This window comes from Maylandia zebra, linkage group LG3 (genome assembly GCF_041146795.1).
Source record: "Maylandia zebra isolate NMK-2024a linkage group LG3, Mzebra_GT3a, whole genome shotgun sequence".
Taxonomy (NCBI): Eukaryota; Metazoa; Chordata; class Actinopteri; order Cichliformes; family Cichlidae; genus Maylandia; species Maylandia zebra.
In genome coordinates, this window is record NC_135169.1 from 25,542,234 (window position 1) to 25,557,708 (window position 15,475).

At 39.7% G+C, this 15,475-nt stretch overlaps 1 protein-coding gene across 4 annotated transcripts in view; it reads right to left on the reverse strand.

Annotated features, from left to right (window-relative positions):
• col4a6 (collagen, type IV, alpha 6) overlaps positions 1–15,475 on the reverse strand; it is a 149,753-nt gene that overhangs the window by 4,632 nt on the left and 129,646 nt on the right. For all 4 annotated transcript variants that reach the window (XM_076881522.1, XM_076881524.1, XM_076881509.1 and 1 more), the window contains 18 exons: positions 15,380–15,451; positions 14,746–14,853; positions 13,127–13,345; positions 12,816–12,974; positions 9,794–9,964; positions 8,892–9,035; positions 8,232–8,354; positions 7,453–7,634; positions 7,310–7,373; positions 6,608–6,682; positions 6,062–6,169; positions 5,844–5,954; positions 5,640–5,711; positions 5,142–5,261; positions 4,935–5,051; positions 4,577–4,738; positions 1,238–1,336; positions 969–1,121 (listed from right to left, as the gene is read on the reverse strand). In XM_076881522.1, the coding sequence (XP_076737637.1) occupies positions 969–1,121; positions 1,238–1,336; positions 4,577–4,738; positions 4,935–5,051; positions 5,142–5,261; positions 5,640–5,711; positions 5,844–5,954; positions 6,062–6,169; positions 6,608–6,682; positions 7,310–7,373; positions 7,453–7,634; positions 8,232–8,354; positions 8,892–9,035; positions 9,794–9,964; positions 12,816–12,974; positions 13,127–13,345; positions 14,746–14,853; positions 15,380–15,451 (2,259 nt within the window). The remainder of the gene's footprint in view (positions 1–968; positions 1,122–1,237; positions 1,337–4,576; positions 4,739–4,934; positions 5,052–5,141; positions 5,262–5,639; positions 5,712–5,843; positions 5,955–6,061; positions 6,170–6,607; positions 6,683–7,309; positions 7,374–7,452; positions 7,635–8,231; positions 8,355–8,891; positions 9,036–9,793; positions 9,965–12,815; positions 12,975–13,126; positions 13,346–14,745; positions 14,854–15,379; positions 15,452–15,475) is intronic.

Below are 15,475 nucleotides of genomic sequence, written 5' to 3' on the forward strand. Positions count from 1 at the left end.
CTTCCTGGGCCGAAGGTCAATGATCAACTTTGTAATTGCATAATCAGATATGTCAGATATGCCGCTGTATGTTCTGGAGACTCGGGTGAAGAGAGGAGTAGAGCTGTCGTTAGAACGAGCTGGACCAGGTGGCAGGTTGGAATTTTAGACAGGACAGGCACACACAAACAGACAGCGAGGGTGTGCTGGAAACATTCGGCAGAGCCCCGGGTCCCCTTCAAATCCCACCTGGGGCAGTTTATGGCAAAAGGAGACATGGAGAGATGAGAATTAACACCTCAAAGTTCAAGGCCATGGTCCTCAGTTGGAAAAGCGTAGAGTGCCTCTTTGGGGTAGGGGACAAGTAACTTCCCTCTTATATCTCTGGGTCTTGTTCACAAGTGAGGGGAGAGAGGAGCAGGTGGCTGACAGATGGATTCAGGCTGCATCTGCAGTGATGTGAATGCTGCATTGGTCCATCATGATAAAGAGAGAGCTGATTTACTGGTCAATCTACATTCCTACTCTTACTCATGAATAAGGCCTGGTCAAGAGCTCTGGGTAGTGACTGAAAGAATCAGATCGCAGATACGAGAGGTGGAAATGAGCTTTCTCTCAAGAGTTGTTGGGTTCAGCCTTAGAGACAGGATGAGGAGCTCAGCCACTTGGAAGACACTTGGAGAAGTCCCTTATTACTCCTTGACATTGAAAGAAGCCAGTTGAGGTAGTTCAGGCATCTGACTAAGGTCCGTCCCAGGTGCTTCGTAGGTGAGGTGTTCTCAGTGAGGGCCCTGAGGCAGATTGAGGACATGCTGGAGAGATTACGTATGTTGGCTGGCTTGGGAAAACCTTGATGGACTCACCCAAAAGAGCTGGAAGAAATGACTGAGGAGAAGGAAGTCTGGATGTCTCTGTTATAATGGTGCCCCCGTAACTCTGTTCAGGTTAAGTGGATGCAGATACACACTTTGTTTGTGTCTTCAACTCACCTTTACGCCCAGGAAAACCAGACTGACCAGGCTCTCCAGGGTTACCAGGGCTTCCTCTTTCACCAGGGAAACCTGGATCACCTTGTGGATATGGCCCATTTGGCAGTGAAGCTGGAAATATGACTCCAGGCAAACCTTTTGGACCTGGAAACCCTGGAAGGGAAAGGGTGGAGAAAAAGAGGGATGGAGGAAAGATAAAGGGTAGAAGAAAATTAAGAAGAAATTGTGGGGAAAAGAGTGGGGGAAACTAAAGACTTATGCTGTCCTACCTCTAATTCCTGCCATTCCTTTGCTTCCAGGAAAACCAGAGTCACCTCTAAAACCCTGGACACCAGGAATTCCAGCAAAACCACCATCACCCTTTTGTCCTGAATGGCAAATACATAATGTTTCAGTTTATCTTTTTTTAAATATGAATTCCTTCATGTAGACAGGATCAACAAGAAAGGAGGTGGGGTGGCACTTTACATTGATAAAAACCTAAAGTACAAAAGAATGGGAAGAATGACAACTGTTATTGATGGAGTGATGGAATGTTTATCAGTGGAAATAATTATAGAAAAAAGGAAAAACCTAATTGTCAGTTGTATATATAGAACACCAGGATCTAAGATTGAGATATTTAAGGATAATATGGAGGACTTATTTACAAATATAAATCAGAAAAGAATGTTTATTTGTGGGGACTTTAATATTGACTTATTGAATCCAAATCATAATAAGAGTACAGAAGAATTTATTGATTCCATGTACAGCATAGGTTTATTTCCACTGATAACAAGACCGACCAGAATAACATCTCATTGTGCAACTCTATTAGATAATATATTTACAAATATAATAGAAGGAAAGATAAAAAGTGGGCTGTTAATCAATGATATAAGTGACCATTTACCAGTCTTTGCATCGTATAATTGCCATTATAAAGTGAACAACGATGGACATAAGATTATTTACAAAAGAATAAGAACAGAGAAGACCTTAAATTGTCTTAGAAATGAACTTTTAAAGCAAGATTGGAATATTGTATATGAACAAACAGAAGTTAATAAAGCTTACGAAGGATTTTTAAGAACATTTAACACATTACTTGATAAAAACTGCCCAGTAATTGAAATCAATAGGAAACACAACTATGCAGGAAGACCATGGATGACAAAAGGACTACAAAATGCCAGCAAAAAAAAGAATACCTTATATCGAGAATTCATAAAAAAGAGAACAATAGAAACTGAAATGAAGTATAAAACTTACAAAAATAAATTAACTAATATAATGAGATCCTGTAAAAGAGAGTATTACATTAAAAGGTTAGAACACAATAAAGATAACACAAGAGATATATGGAATGTATTAAACAGAATAATCAAAAATGAATCAAGGAATAATGATTACCCTGGATACTTTATAGAAGGGACAAGAAGTATTAATAACATGGAGGAGATAGTAAATGGCTTTAATGAATTCTTCATAAACATAGGGCCAAAACTGGCAGAAGAAATAAAGGTTGATGGAATAGAAAGGGACACTGGTGAAAATATTGAAAGGAATAGTAGCTCAATGTTTTTAAGAGCAGTGGAAGAGAAAGAGATTTATGACATAGTTAGAGGACTTAAGAACAAAACCAGTACAGACTGGAATGATATTGATATGGTAACGGTAAAGACAGTTATTGATGGTATCGTAAAACCATTAAAATATATATTCAACTTGTCGTTTCAAAAAGGAGTTTTTCCACAAAAAATGAAAGTTGCTAAAGTTATTCCCATTTACAAAACCAGTGAAAGACATCATTTTACAAACTATAGACCAGTGTCAATACTCTCCCAGTTCTCTAAGATACTGGAAAAACTCTTCATAAAAAGATTTGACAGTTTTGTGGAAAAATATGAATTAATGACAGATAGTCAGTATGGGTTCAGAAACAACAGATCAACAGCTTTGGCACTGATAGATTTAATGGAAAAGATAACGGAATGTATGGATAATAAGAGGTATGCGCTCGGAGTTTTCTTAGATCTAAAGAAGGCGTTTGATACTGTTAATCATGAAATTCTATTAAAAAAACTGGAAAAGTACGGGTTTAGGGGAGTGGTTTTGGAATGGTTAAAAAGCTATGTAGGGAATAGGCAACAATATGTACAAATAAATGAATATAAATCTAATTTGATGGATATAGCTTGTGGAGTACCTCAAGGTTCAGTACTGGGTCCAAAAATGTTTATTATGTACTTAAATGATATCTGCAGAGTATCGGAGATTTTAAAGTTTTTAATATTTGCAGATGACACAAATATACTGTGTTCAGGTGTGGAGTTGCCACAGGTTTTGGGGATGATCACACAGGAATTAACGATATTAAAGAAGTGGTTTGATATAAATAAATTATCATTGAATCTAGATAAAACCAAATTTATGTTGTTTGGAAACCAAAAGAAAAACATCGAAGTAGAAATATGTGTTGACAATGTATATTTAGAAAGAGTAAATGAAATAAAATTTCTTGGGGTGATCATTGACCACAAGCTCTGTTGGAAGCCACACATTACTTATGTTCGGGGGAAATTGGCACGGGGCATTGCCGTCCTGGGAAAAGCAAAGCATATGTTGGATCAGAAAGCACTGCACATTTTATACTGTGCTTTACTACTGCCATATATGAGCTACTGTGTAGAGGTCTGGGGAAACACATACAAAAGTAACACACAAACAATAACTATAATACAGAAAAGGGCCATTAGATTAATAAATAATGTAGGGTACAGGGACCATACAAATGCACTCTTTGTCAAAATGCAAGCTATTAAATTCCAAGACTTGGTGAAGCTTAAAACAGCGCAAATAATGTATAAAGTCAGAAATAAATTGCTTCCCAAAGAAATCTGTAAATTGTTCATAGAAAGAGAAGGTGGGTATAACTTAAGAGGGAAATGGAATTTAAAAATACAAAGTGCTAGAACAACTTTAAGAACTATGTCAATCTCAATTGCAGGAGTTAAATTATGGAACAGTCTAACAGAAGAAATAAAAGACAGTCAAAACATAAAACAGTTTAAAGTAAAATATAAAAACCTAATTTTAAATAAGTATAAGAATGAAGAAAACGGGGTTAACCCAGGATGGTAATGTTGCTGGTAATGGTGTTGCGGTTCTTTTTTGGTTGTTTTTTTGTTTTGTTTTGGTTTGTTGTTTTTCCATAACTTGTGTATCTGCAAATATACACATCCTGTATTTTTCATATGAAAGAAACTATACTGTGGTGGGGCTTGCTAATTTCTTGTTTTTGATTTATGTATGTTATGTTTTGTTTTACTTCATATGTTTCATATGTTTCATATGTTGTTTGTTTAATTTAAGACAAAAAAAAATTAAATGAATGAGAGGTAAAACTTGAGGGGGTAGGGACAAATAAGTAAATACTTCAGCCTACTCCTTTTCAAACAAATAATGGAATGATATTTTGTAATGATTGTGAAGGCACATGTTTGAAATGTTTGAAATAAAAATGAACTGAACTGAACTGAAAAAATTGAAAACATATAGGAGCAAACATAGAAAAGAAGAAGCAGCATTTTTAGTTCATGCCATGTATTTTAGCCATACTCCACCTTTTAAACCAGGTCTGCCAGGGAATGCAGGACCTCCAGGTAATCCTGGTTCACCCTTTGTACCAGGGTTCCCTGGGAAGCCTGGCAGACCAGGGTCACCTCTGTCTCCCTGAGCTGTGCCTGGACCAGGTGGGCCGGGAAGACCTGGAGGACCTTGGACACCTGTAAGAAAGAAAAAAGGAGAGGAAGAGAGAAATTCAATTCAAGGAAGGTTGAATAAATTAACGTTAAAGGGAAAAGAAAGAAAAACTAAGCATAGAAAAGTATAGGAGAATATAAAGGGAAAAAATAAAAAAATGTGAAAAAAGAAGAGAATGGAAAACAAAATCATCCAAGTTGATTAAGGAAATGTATTTACCATACTGTCCATCCAGTCCAGGGAGACCTGCATCTCCTGTAGGTCCAGGAAAGCTTTCTATTGATCTGGGTCCAGGAGGTCCAGGGATACCCGGGCTCCCTTTCAATCCAAAAGGACCTGATATACAGAAAGTAAAAAAATCTATTGCTATATATATTATTGCACATTGAATCTGCACATTTTTGATTTCATTGAAGTCTATTTCACCTGGTTCTCCTCTTTGTCCTTTTTGGCCGGGATACCCTGGAACACCGGGTTGGGAAACACCTCTTTCTCCCTTCAACCCTGGACTACCAGAAAGGCCAGGGCTACCTCCCAGAATTGCACCTAGATTAAAAAACATAAAGTTGTTAAATCTTTCATCTTTGCAAGCCTAAAACAATCAGACGTATGTTGACCCTGATGAAGAGGGCGAAAAGGTTGAGCTTTGCCAAAGCAGTATGCCTCACAGCTTTGAATAATGAACTTTTCTGCAGACACACAAAGGGCCAAAATGCAAAACTGCTCATCTTTCCTCAGTTATCGAGCCTTAACTACTTGATACATTCATCTATTCTTACTGGATCATGCTAAGATTAGCTTTAGCTTTGGATTATCTGGCTTATTGTACATCTCATTTTGGTTTACTGAGTACTGAGTGAGTAGTGAGCTGTGAAATAAAGCAAGAAATATAGAATCAGCTGGTGCGTGAAATGTGATTCTTGCCTGGGTTTCCAGGCAGGCCTTTAGGTCCTGCTAGGCCATTAAGGCCATCCAAACCAGGTGGTCCGGGAAAACCTAAAACAACAAAAATAAAACAAACAAACAAAACATTAAAAACACTGGAAAGACCATTTTTTTTAACCTCATTTGGAAAAATCATTGTAAGATTAGTGTATGAATGTAGTGGATTTTCTTTTTTCCTTTCACCTTTAAACCCACGATTTCCAAGGAATCCAGGCCGACCAGGAAGCCCATCAGGCCCCCTTCCTATTCCTGGCAATCCAGGCTGACCTTTTGGTCCAGGGAAACCAGGAGAGCCTGCAGAGAAGAAAAACGACATCTCAACACTTTCTGTAAATACAAATCTCTACGACGTCATGAAGGAATTACTGCAACAGGACTTTGTTTTCTTAGGAGTTACTCACCCATTATTCCATACCGTCCCTGTTCACCAGGAATCCCCTTCTGTCCGAGGAAACCTGGATTTCCTGAAAATCCATTATTGCCAGGTTCACCAACTTTCCCTTGGTCGCCTGTCGACATATTTAAAATGTTATAAAACTTCTGAAGAAATCAGAGATTGGAGACCAACTCTGATCTCCCAAAAAGCTTGTCCCACAGTACTAAGAATTTCTTCACCTGCACTAAATATATTTATTTTACTAAAAATAAAACATAAAGGAAATGTAAATTCTGATCCATGTCAACAAGTTTATAAAATATGACAACAACAAGACTACAAGTGATGTGATGCTGAATGCTTTTCTTTATTTACAGAGATGTGAAAAGGGAAAGACCATCTCTGAATCGAGGAGGGGGCCTAAGGGTACATCTTTCACCATCCTACAATGCTGTGATTGCAGCCGTTCCCCAACTCTCTGTGAATGGTACTCATGGCCATTGATCAGTGGTTGCTGATCAATGGCCATGACAAATAAAGTTTCACCGTAACCGAGTAAGGTGAGTCTTACCTGGGATCCCTGAATCTCCTTGTCGGCCTTTAAGTCCTGGTGCTCCAGGATAACCAAAAGTTTCTCCAGGTAGTCCTAAGAGAAAAAAGCATTTAAGTCAATGGATGTTTGATTTGATTATGAACAGATGTAAAGAAGATGTTTATCACTGATGGTAGACTTCATATGTACTAGTTCTGTGCGATATGAACAAAATCTCATATCCTGATATAACACATTTATCGTCCCGACAACGATATAAATCACAAAAATGTAACATTTTCTGTAAATTCTGTGAATCTCGGGCAACCTGCGTGAAGCTGGGTGTCGTGTACCTTATTTGAGGTATTTTCATTAATACATACTCCAAAATTTGACGTTTGAGAATACTGTATATTATCATCGCGTCAGTTTATTTTGAAAAGTTGGAACAGGATCTTCAGCTTTATTGTGACACTTTTATGTGGAAAATAAACAAGCGGATGGCGGAGCCACATGCTGCAAACAACAATGCATGAAAACAGTCGCTTGCCCATGCATAGTGCGTTTTTTTTAAATAGAAGAGAACGTGAGAACTATTAGAAATTAATATAGCCACTACAATATTGCCGTAAACAGTTTATTTTGGGACACAACAAAACAAATGATAGTGTAATACAGATGTTCTCATATCATCATCCGATGCATATCGTTATATCCAACAGCACTAATATGTACTCTTACCTTTGGCACCAGGCCGACCAACTTCTCCAGGCCTTCCAGATAAACCTGGAAAGCCATTATTGCCCTAAAAACAAACAAACAAACATCCGAATTTTAATCTCTGCCTGGCAAAATTTGCTACATGTATATGCATCTTTTCTTACTTTTGGTCCCACAGTGCCGGGGAATCCCATAATTCCAGATTCTCCTTTTTGTCCAGAGAAGCCTGGAAGTCCTGTTTCCCCAGAAAGGCCAGGTTCTCCCGGCAGCCCTTTACTCAGATCAGGGAAACCAGGAGCTCCAGGTCGTCCTGGACGACCTGGAGCTCCTGGCTGACCCTTGTCACCTGTTAACCCAGAGAAAGATCAGAGTTTGTAACACAAGGTGATGGATGTTCACAGCAGCAAAAAGCAGTTAAATTCTTCATTAGAGAGCCTACATTTTGCAGAAGTGCGAACAGCTGCAGTTCCTCTAGTGGGAACTTGGGGCTGGCTCTGAAGGTCAGTATCTGGAGACTCCCGTATCAAAGTGCTAAACTTTACAGCATGTTTTCAGCATGTAACAAAATGCTGTTTTAGGGGTTTACTGATAATTTCCCCCTTCTTTAAGAGCACAGTACAGATATTTTGTTTGTTTGTTAAGCTGAGAGGTATCCCAACACAGGCAACCGTAGATGCTCTCTGTCTGCGAGGCAGTATTTCCACTAATCTGAGTCACTGCCCCGGCCCTCTTTATTGTGTTGGTCCTCTCAGCTTCATCCACCAATTCAGTGTTGAAGTCCTCATCTATGAAAAAATTTCTTATTTTACAAAATATGTAACAAATATGAATCTCTTCTCTAAACGATTTAAAATTCACCAGAAGATCCTAATAAAGTCTGCAGTTAATTTATGCCCTTCAGATTATCCGGTGACGTTCTGAAAGAAACAAAGCACCATGTTACCTCTGGGTCCAGTAAAGCCGGAAAGGCCGGTTATTCCAGGGTCTCCGATGTCTCCTTTCTCTACAAGCTCAGCTGAAAAAGGTCTACCAGGAAATCCGGGTGGACCAGGTAATCCTCTGTCACCTGCCAAAGTAAAAACAGAGGAATGTTGGTGCAAAGCCAAAGTTCATGCAACTTGATTGATAAATTCTTGGCCCTGAAAGATAACCAAAATGTTGATGACGTGGTTCCAAAACAGGGGTCCCCATCATGAGAGACGGTTGTTGTGGTGGTTCAACCAAACACAGTCTTTGAAAAACTTCTCATGGTGCCCAAAATTTAGGATGAGCATCTAATGGTGTGAGCCCTGCAGAAACCTACCAACCAATGGGAATGCCTTAGGACAAATGGAATTCAAATGTACAAAACTAAATATCTGGGATGCCATTAAAAGTCTAACTTGTTCATGTGAGATTGTTTGCAGCAAGTGCCCTTTAGATGCTGTTGTGACAGAGCCAAGTATTAGGCGGGAACAAAACAAACAGTGAGGGAATTGTAGCCATGCTTAGCCATGTCACACAGTTTGCCTCATGATAACCTCAAGGAGTAGCATCAGCATTGCTAATTCATTCTTTTATTGGCCCAGGATCAGTACACTTATTCCTGTGGGGGATATTTTACCTTTAGTTCCAAAGAATCCAGGCGACCCAGGGCGTCCATTTGCTCCAGGCACTCCAGGCTGTCCTTTCACTCCGGGAAATCCTGAACTGCCAGGAGGTCCTGCAAATCCAGGGAAGCCCATCATTCCTTGGATGCCTCTGTCACCTGTGGAAATTAGCGTAGTTAGTCACTATTATGATATCTGTAACAAAGCAGAATGGCAGTGACAATGTCAGTAATACTGGACAGGTAACTGAAACATATGAAGCAGAGAAAAAAAGTGAAACGTTTGCCCGTCATTGGTTGGCTCTATTGCGCTAATAAGAATTAAAATGAACTGAGAGGTCGTGCTTCCCTTAGGCAGCATCATTCAAGGGTACAGCACACATTTTCTTTGTTATTCAGATGGCACTCAGGTTTATCTATCCTCAAAGCCTGACGACACAAACCTGCAAAAGTGTGCGTTAAACGGCAGGAATGTCTTACAGACATACAGACTTGATGACCTCTAACTTCTGATGAAACTGAGGTCATTGAACTTGGCCCTAAAAATCATGCAAACATATTGTCTAACCTAATTATCTGGGTTTCTACTAACACTGTGAGATATCTTGGAATTGTTTGACCAGAATTTGCAATTCATTGTTATCAGGCTGTCTTAAAAACTCCGTGAACAATCTTAAAAAAGTAATCTTGTTCACCACCACACCATGATCAGTACATTGCAGCACTGACCGTATTACTGATGTTCGTACAATGGTGATATGAATTCCCCAACCATGCCTTTATAATGTGGGAGTCAACCAGTAGGATCACTCTGTCCATCATCATAGTCAGTAAAGTCATGATCAACATCTAACACGACACCACTAAAAATGACAAATGTGGCCTTGGAAAAAAACAAAAAAACTACTTCTGCAGACCCTTTCTTCCTGGCGTTCCTGGAATTCCATCTATAGTCCCTGGTCCTGGTAAACCGGGGCGTCCCCTTGTTCCTGGTAACCCAGTAGCACCAGGTCGTCCGGGAGTTCCTTTCATCCCAGCAGGCCCTGGGAAACCTGGTTCTCCTCTTTCTCCTTTCCGACCAGGGAAACCTGCCAATAATGGAAGGAGAGACAGTGAGAAAAACAAAACACTGACAACAATCTGACATTCATACAGACACATGGAAAAAGGGCTGCTGGCTAATTATCTGGAAAAGCATGCAGTCTTCGGGTGCTTACCAGATTTTAAAATTACACAAATACAACCTCAAATGAACAGCAACACATTTCATAATGTAGTCCAAAAGTCAATAGTAGTTAGCATCACCTTTAGCAACAATAACTTGATAATGTTCTGCATGATTTTATCAGTCACATCATTTTCTAATAATCTTGGCTCAGTATTCTTGACAGCGTTACTTCAGTTCATGAAGGTTTACAGAAATTAATTTATGCACAGCTGAACAGAGCATTTAAGTCATTGGTTCTGTTTCCATGTCTCCCCTGTGTCGATGCTCCATCACGCATGCTAACTTCTGTCTCCATGTTTATTCATCTGTTTCCCAGTCGTGTCTCTCGCTGCCTTGGTTCCCTGTGTTCAGTTAGTCCATGCTTTAGTGTGTGTGTCTCATGTTTCCTGTTTTATTTTGATAGTCTGTTGTCCTGTCAGTTTTGCTTCCTCCCTGTCTGTTATGTCTGATTAGTTCCAGCTGTGTTTCCCTCTGTTTCCCATCATCTCGTTATCCTCCGTGTAATTAGTCTGCTGCCTTTTTTTTCGTTACTTAGTAACGCAGTAACACATTGAGCGTACGGTAAAGTAACAGTAATCTAATTACTTTTTTGTAGTAGTAATCCCTGACTTTTCTCTCTACTTGAAAAAGTAATTGGATTACATCACTTTTAACGCATTACTGCCCATCTCTGCTAATGACCTTTAACATTTAACATGACAACTGAGCCCTGTAGAGTCTGAGACGTACCTCTTGCACATTTTCACTGAGCATTGCAGGACTGATTGAAGGCGAATTTGCTGGTAGGACCGCTCCTACACTTTTTACGCAATGCTTCTTCTTTTTGCTTTTGTTTTTGTTTATTAAATACACAATGCAACATGTTTTGTAGTTCATCTGAGGCTGTGTTTGCCTAATTTTAAGACCTGCTAAGGACCAGACTATCTTTATTATGTTCTTATAGGTACAACCTTAGAATTTAAGAGGCTAATCTTTCTTTTTGACCATAACTGTATCATAATATAATAATATGTATTATTATCTTTTGTATGATGAATACACTTACCTCCGAACAATCAGGTTTTAAGCTAGTTTTTCTATCTTTTAACACACATATTAAAGCAGCCTTGCAAACAGCAACAACAATGCCATCACACATTTCTTTACAATACTTCATTGCTGCGATTGGTCTGTAATTGCACCCAGATTGCAGATTTTGTTGCAGAGACATGAAAGCTCAGTGTGGCTAATTTTGATACTCACATTACAGGAGAACCAGCCGATTGGTAATCATACCGTTTCTGAGTGCAATTCCAGACTAGCAAGGTTAAGCCATCTAAAGCACACTAACTGCTACTGTTTACATTCTTAAAAAATGAACCCATTTTCAGCACATCTGTGCTGCAAAGTTGCAGCTTATCACTTTTTGATCAATGCAAGGATGCGCTGAAAATAAGAAGTCCCTTCAAGAGTGTAAAATAAAAAGCTTCTAGCTTTGAGTTAAACAGCGTTTGCCCCCAAATCTTCAATTTTCACACAAACCTGTTACAGTTAATTCATCAAACACATCTGGAACTGATTAGACAGAAACACTTAGTTCACAATGAGGTTAGTCGTTTCTGCAAGTAAGAACAGCAAACAGTGGTTTTCACATTTCCTGCGGAAATGCTTTGTTTACAGAACTGTTACAAAATATCCATCTGGTTCAGTCTTTCTGTGGGGTGTGATGATGTCATTTCCTCTAGCATCATAGTTTTATGTACTTTAAAATAGTTATTGATGCAAACACAGTCAAATGGCACGATTATGATGAAGCACCTCATCAAACATAGGCAAAAGTCATCGTCTCTTAGATAATGAGGTAACACTATATTTGGAGGAGGTAAGCTGCTCCACCCCCTCCCAAAAGACAAAAATAAATAAAGAACAAAAAAAAAATTACATAAATAAATTAATATGCCATTCAATTAATCAAAAATAATTTGAAAATAATAAATAATATAGGCGTTAATGTTTTACTTTGCCTCTGTATTCATTCACCTTCATATTAATTACTTTCCTTTACCATCTTTTTTTTCCAGAGACGTGGTGTTACACCCCATACGAGACTCCACGACTGCACTGTGGAGATGGACATTTGTGTGCAGCGCAGATGAGAAATGAAGGCAGCAGTTCAAGTGTTTGTTCTAATACACCAACAGCAAGAGGATGGAGGAAATGCAAGCCAAGGGTGGCGCGGCTGGGAGGGAGGAGAGATGGACAATGGGACGAGGGAAAGAGTGTCTCACCTGGGCAGCCTATAACGAGTGACCCAACACCAACAAAAAAAGGATGGAGGGATGAGAGGATGGATGGAGATGATGATGGTGGTGGTGGTGTTGGGAAAAAAGATGAAAGTGACAAGGAGGAAGAACAGAGACATGGAAAAATACAACAATACAAAAACAAAGAGGGAGAAGACATTCTCGTGGGTGATGCAGTGTTTGATAAACAACACGATTCAAACGGGCAACTGTGATGATGGAGACTGTGAAAGAACGATGTGAACAAAAGAGGAATGAACCAGAGCTGGTGCAGGGATGAGAGGTGAAGGATTTCAGTAGAGATCACAACAAAGTCATATTTCACCTTCTTTTGCAATAATTCACACTAAGAATCTCTCAAAGGTACAAATTCGAGTGTAAAATGTGCAAAAAATATAACAAAACCCCCAAATCATTTCTTTCTCTCACCTGGTGGTCCTCTCAGACCCTTACTACCATCAGGGCCAGGTGGACCAGGAATGCGACCATCTGGGTCACCTGGAAGCCCAGGAAGGCCAGGATTACCAGGAAAACCGTTAACTCCGCGTTCTCCTTTCCGACCAGGAGCACCAGGACGTCCATCAAACCCTTCAAGAACAGACTTTGTTTACAAAGTGTTGCTTGCAGAAGCATTTAAATGCTAAGTCAGCTGGCATTTGTTATTTCAGGACACCCATCGAATACTATGTTTTTATTTGTTTTTATTAAAATAAGTAACTGACTTAAATCCTGCTACCCACCAGGCATTCCAGGTCCTCCAGGTGTTCCCGGCTGGCCCTTGTCTCCAGGAATTCCTGGTAAACCGTTCTGACCAGGAAATCCAGGTGTAGCTCCTAGCACCTCTCCAGGCTGGCCCTTGGCTCCAGGACGGCCTGGGAGACCGTCCTTACCCCTGGGCCCATCAAAACTCTGCCCTGGGATACCTGGAATACCAGGGTCCCCTCTGGGTCCAGTGAAACCTGCAGGGAATGACATCCCGAGCAACGCATTAAAATGCACAACAGTGAAGTTGGAAGCACCCTCTCTATCACTCTCTCTGTGACAGGAAGTTGTAACCAACCAAGGTTAAGGACAGGAAACCGCCAAAGATCAAGGTTAAAGATTAAATATCGATAGACTGAATGTGGGGGAAATTCAGAATTTTTGATTTCAGATGAAGTTCTGCGTGCACTCTGAATGTAAGCAGTTTATGTGAACAGATTTTTTGACAATTTGTCCCAGGTAATCAGTCTGCTATCACAAACAGATTGCATGTAATTACCACTTGATCCTATTTAATCACAAAGTGATAGCAGACTGACTGTCTTTTTGCCATTTTAACGCCATCTTGAAACACCAAGGTTGCTTTGAAGACATCACCTGCCCATGCGCATGGTTGTAGACGTGGCCCCTGCAATGCGAACATTTCAAGATCTCCATGTTTATTGACATGTTTTAAACATGTCATTTTGTTTACGGCACAGCCTCCAGTAACTGCCTAATCATAAATGCAGCACTAGAAGCAAAAGAAAAAGCTGTCAGGGGCTGGGTCTGTGACCCGGTGTTTTGGGTTTATTTTGTATTTGTGATTTTATTATGTTAAGATTGAGATAATATTAAGTTCTGGTGTTATTATTTAGTTGGGGTTTAGTTGAGTTTTATTCTAGTTTTTGTTCCATCAATGTCTCCTGATTTACGAGTCGTTTCCTGTCCTCTGTGTAGTCGGTCTCGTCCTCTGTGTTTTCACTTTCATTTATGCCAGTGCATTAGTCTCTCCCTTCTGATCCATGTTCTAATTGTCACCCTTGTGCTGTCGTGTCTATGCTCCATTATGTTTCCTGCTTGATTTTGTAAGTCTTGTTTCCATGTTCAGTGTGTTTAGTTTTGCTTCCCCTGTGGCGTCATGTTTATTTGTTTCAGCTGTGTTTCCCCAGCTGTTTCCACTTCCAGCATTACCCTTCGGTGTGTTTAAGTCGCCCATCTTCCTCTGTTGAGTGTCGGGCTGTTTGGTTGTCTTCATGTCAAAGTTTCCAACTGTCCGGGTTCATGTTCATGCTCATACTCATTTTCATGTTTTGATTATTTCACAGTTACATTTTTGCATGTTCGCATTCAGTTTCATGTCCTTGCCTCGTTCTTCTATTTCTTTTGTATCTTGTGTCTGATTTTGGGTCCAATTCATAAACACACCAGCTATCCCTGCCATGTAATTGCATTATAAGAAGGCCTAAATCAGAGATTAGAGGATAATTAAATTAATTACACAATTCAATTCACATTACAATAAAAAAAACTTTGAGTTTCATTTGTAATTATTTGACTTTTGCATGTTATGTCTTATTGCAGTCTGGTACAGAGAAACCCCACCACGCAATTTTACCTTCAGGTCCACGCACGCCTCCGGTGCCGGGGTCTCCTCTTTCTCCTTTGGGGCCATCAAACCCTGGACGTCCAGAGGGCCCTTGCAGCCCTGGTTTACCTTTAAGACCTGGCAAAGAGGCACAATCATTCTGATGATTTGTTTCCCCAGTTTGTAAGCAATAGTCACAACAACATTACAAGCAGTAATACAGACAAAGTTGTTTCATAAAATTATTAATGAACATATTCATCTTATTTCTGTAAACACTGATTGAGAATCTTAATAGATCAACTACAAAACCTAGAGCCACAAAGTAAAATCATGCAATTTGCACCTGTATCTACAAATGAACAATGTGAAAGTGCATGCAAAGAGGACCTATTATGCTTTTCTCCATTTCCTGTTGTTCCATTGGTAGATTGGTGCATTAAACATGGGCAACGTTTGAAATGTTGAGGTCATCTTGTGTAAAATTAAACTACTACAATTTATTCTTGGATCCGTGATGTCATAGAGAGGGATAGGCAGCCAATCAGAGAACATATGGTGTAAAGGTGTGTGTGTGTGTGTGTGTTTGTGCCTAACTGTGATCATCATAGAGTTTAAGGCTTTAAGGCTGTAAAATCACCATAAGACATCTGTTAAATCGTACCTGGTTGTCCAAGGAAACCGGAATCGCCTGGGTCTCCTGCCTCACCCGTAAATACGCAAGCCAGAGTTTGTCCTGGTAGCAGTCATACACAGGTTA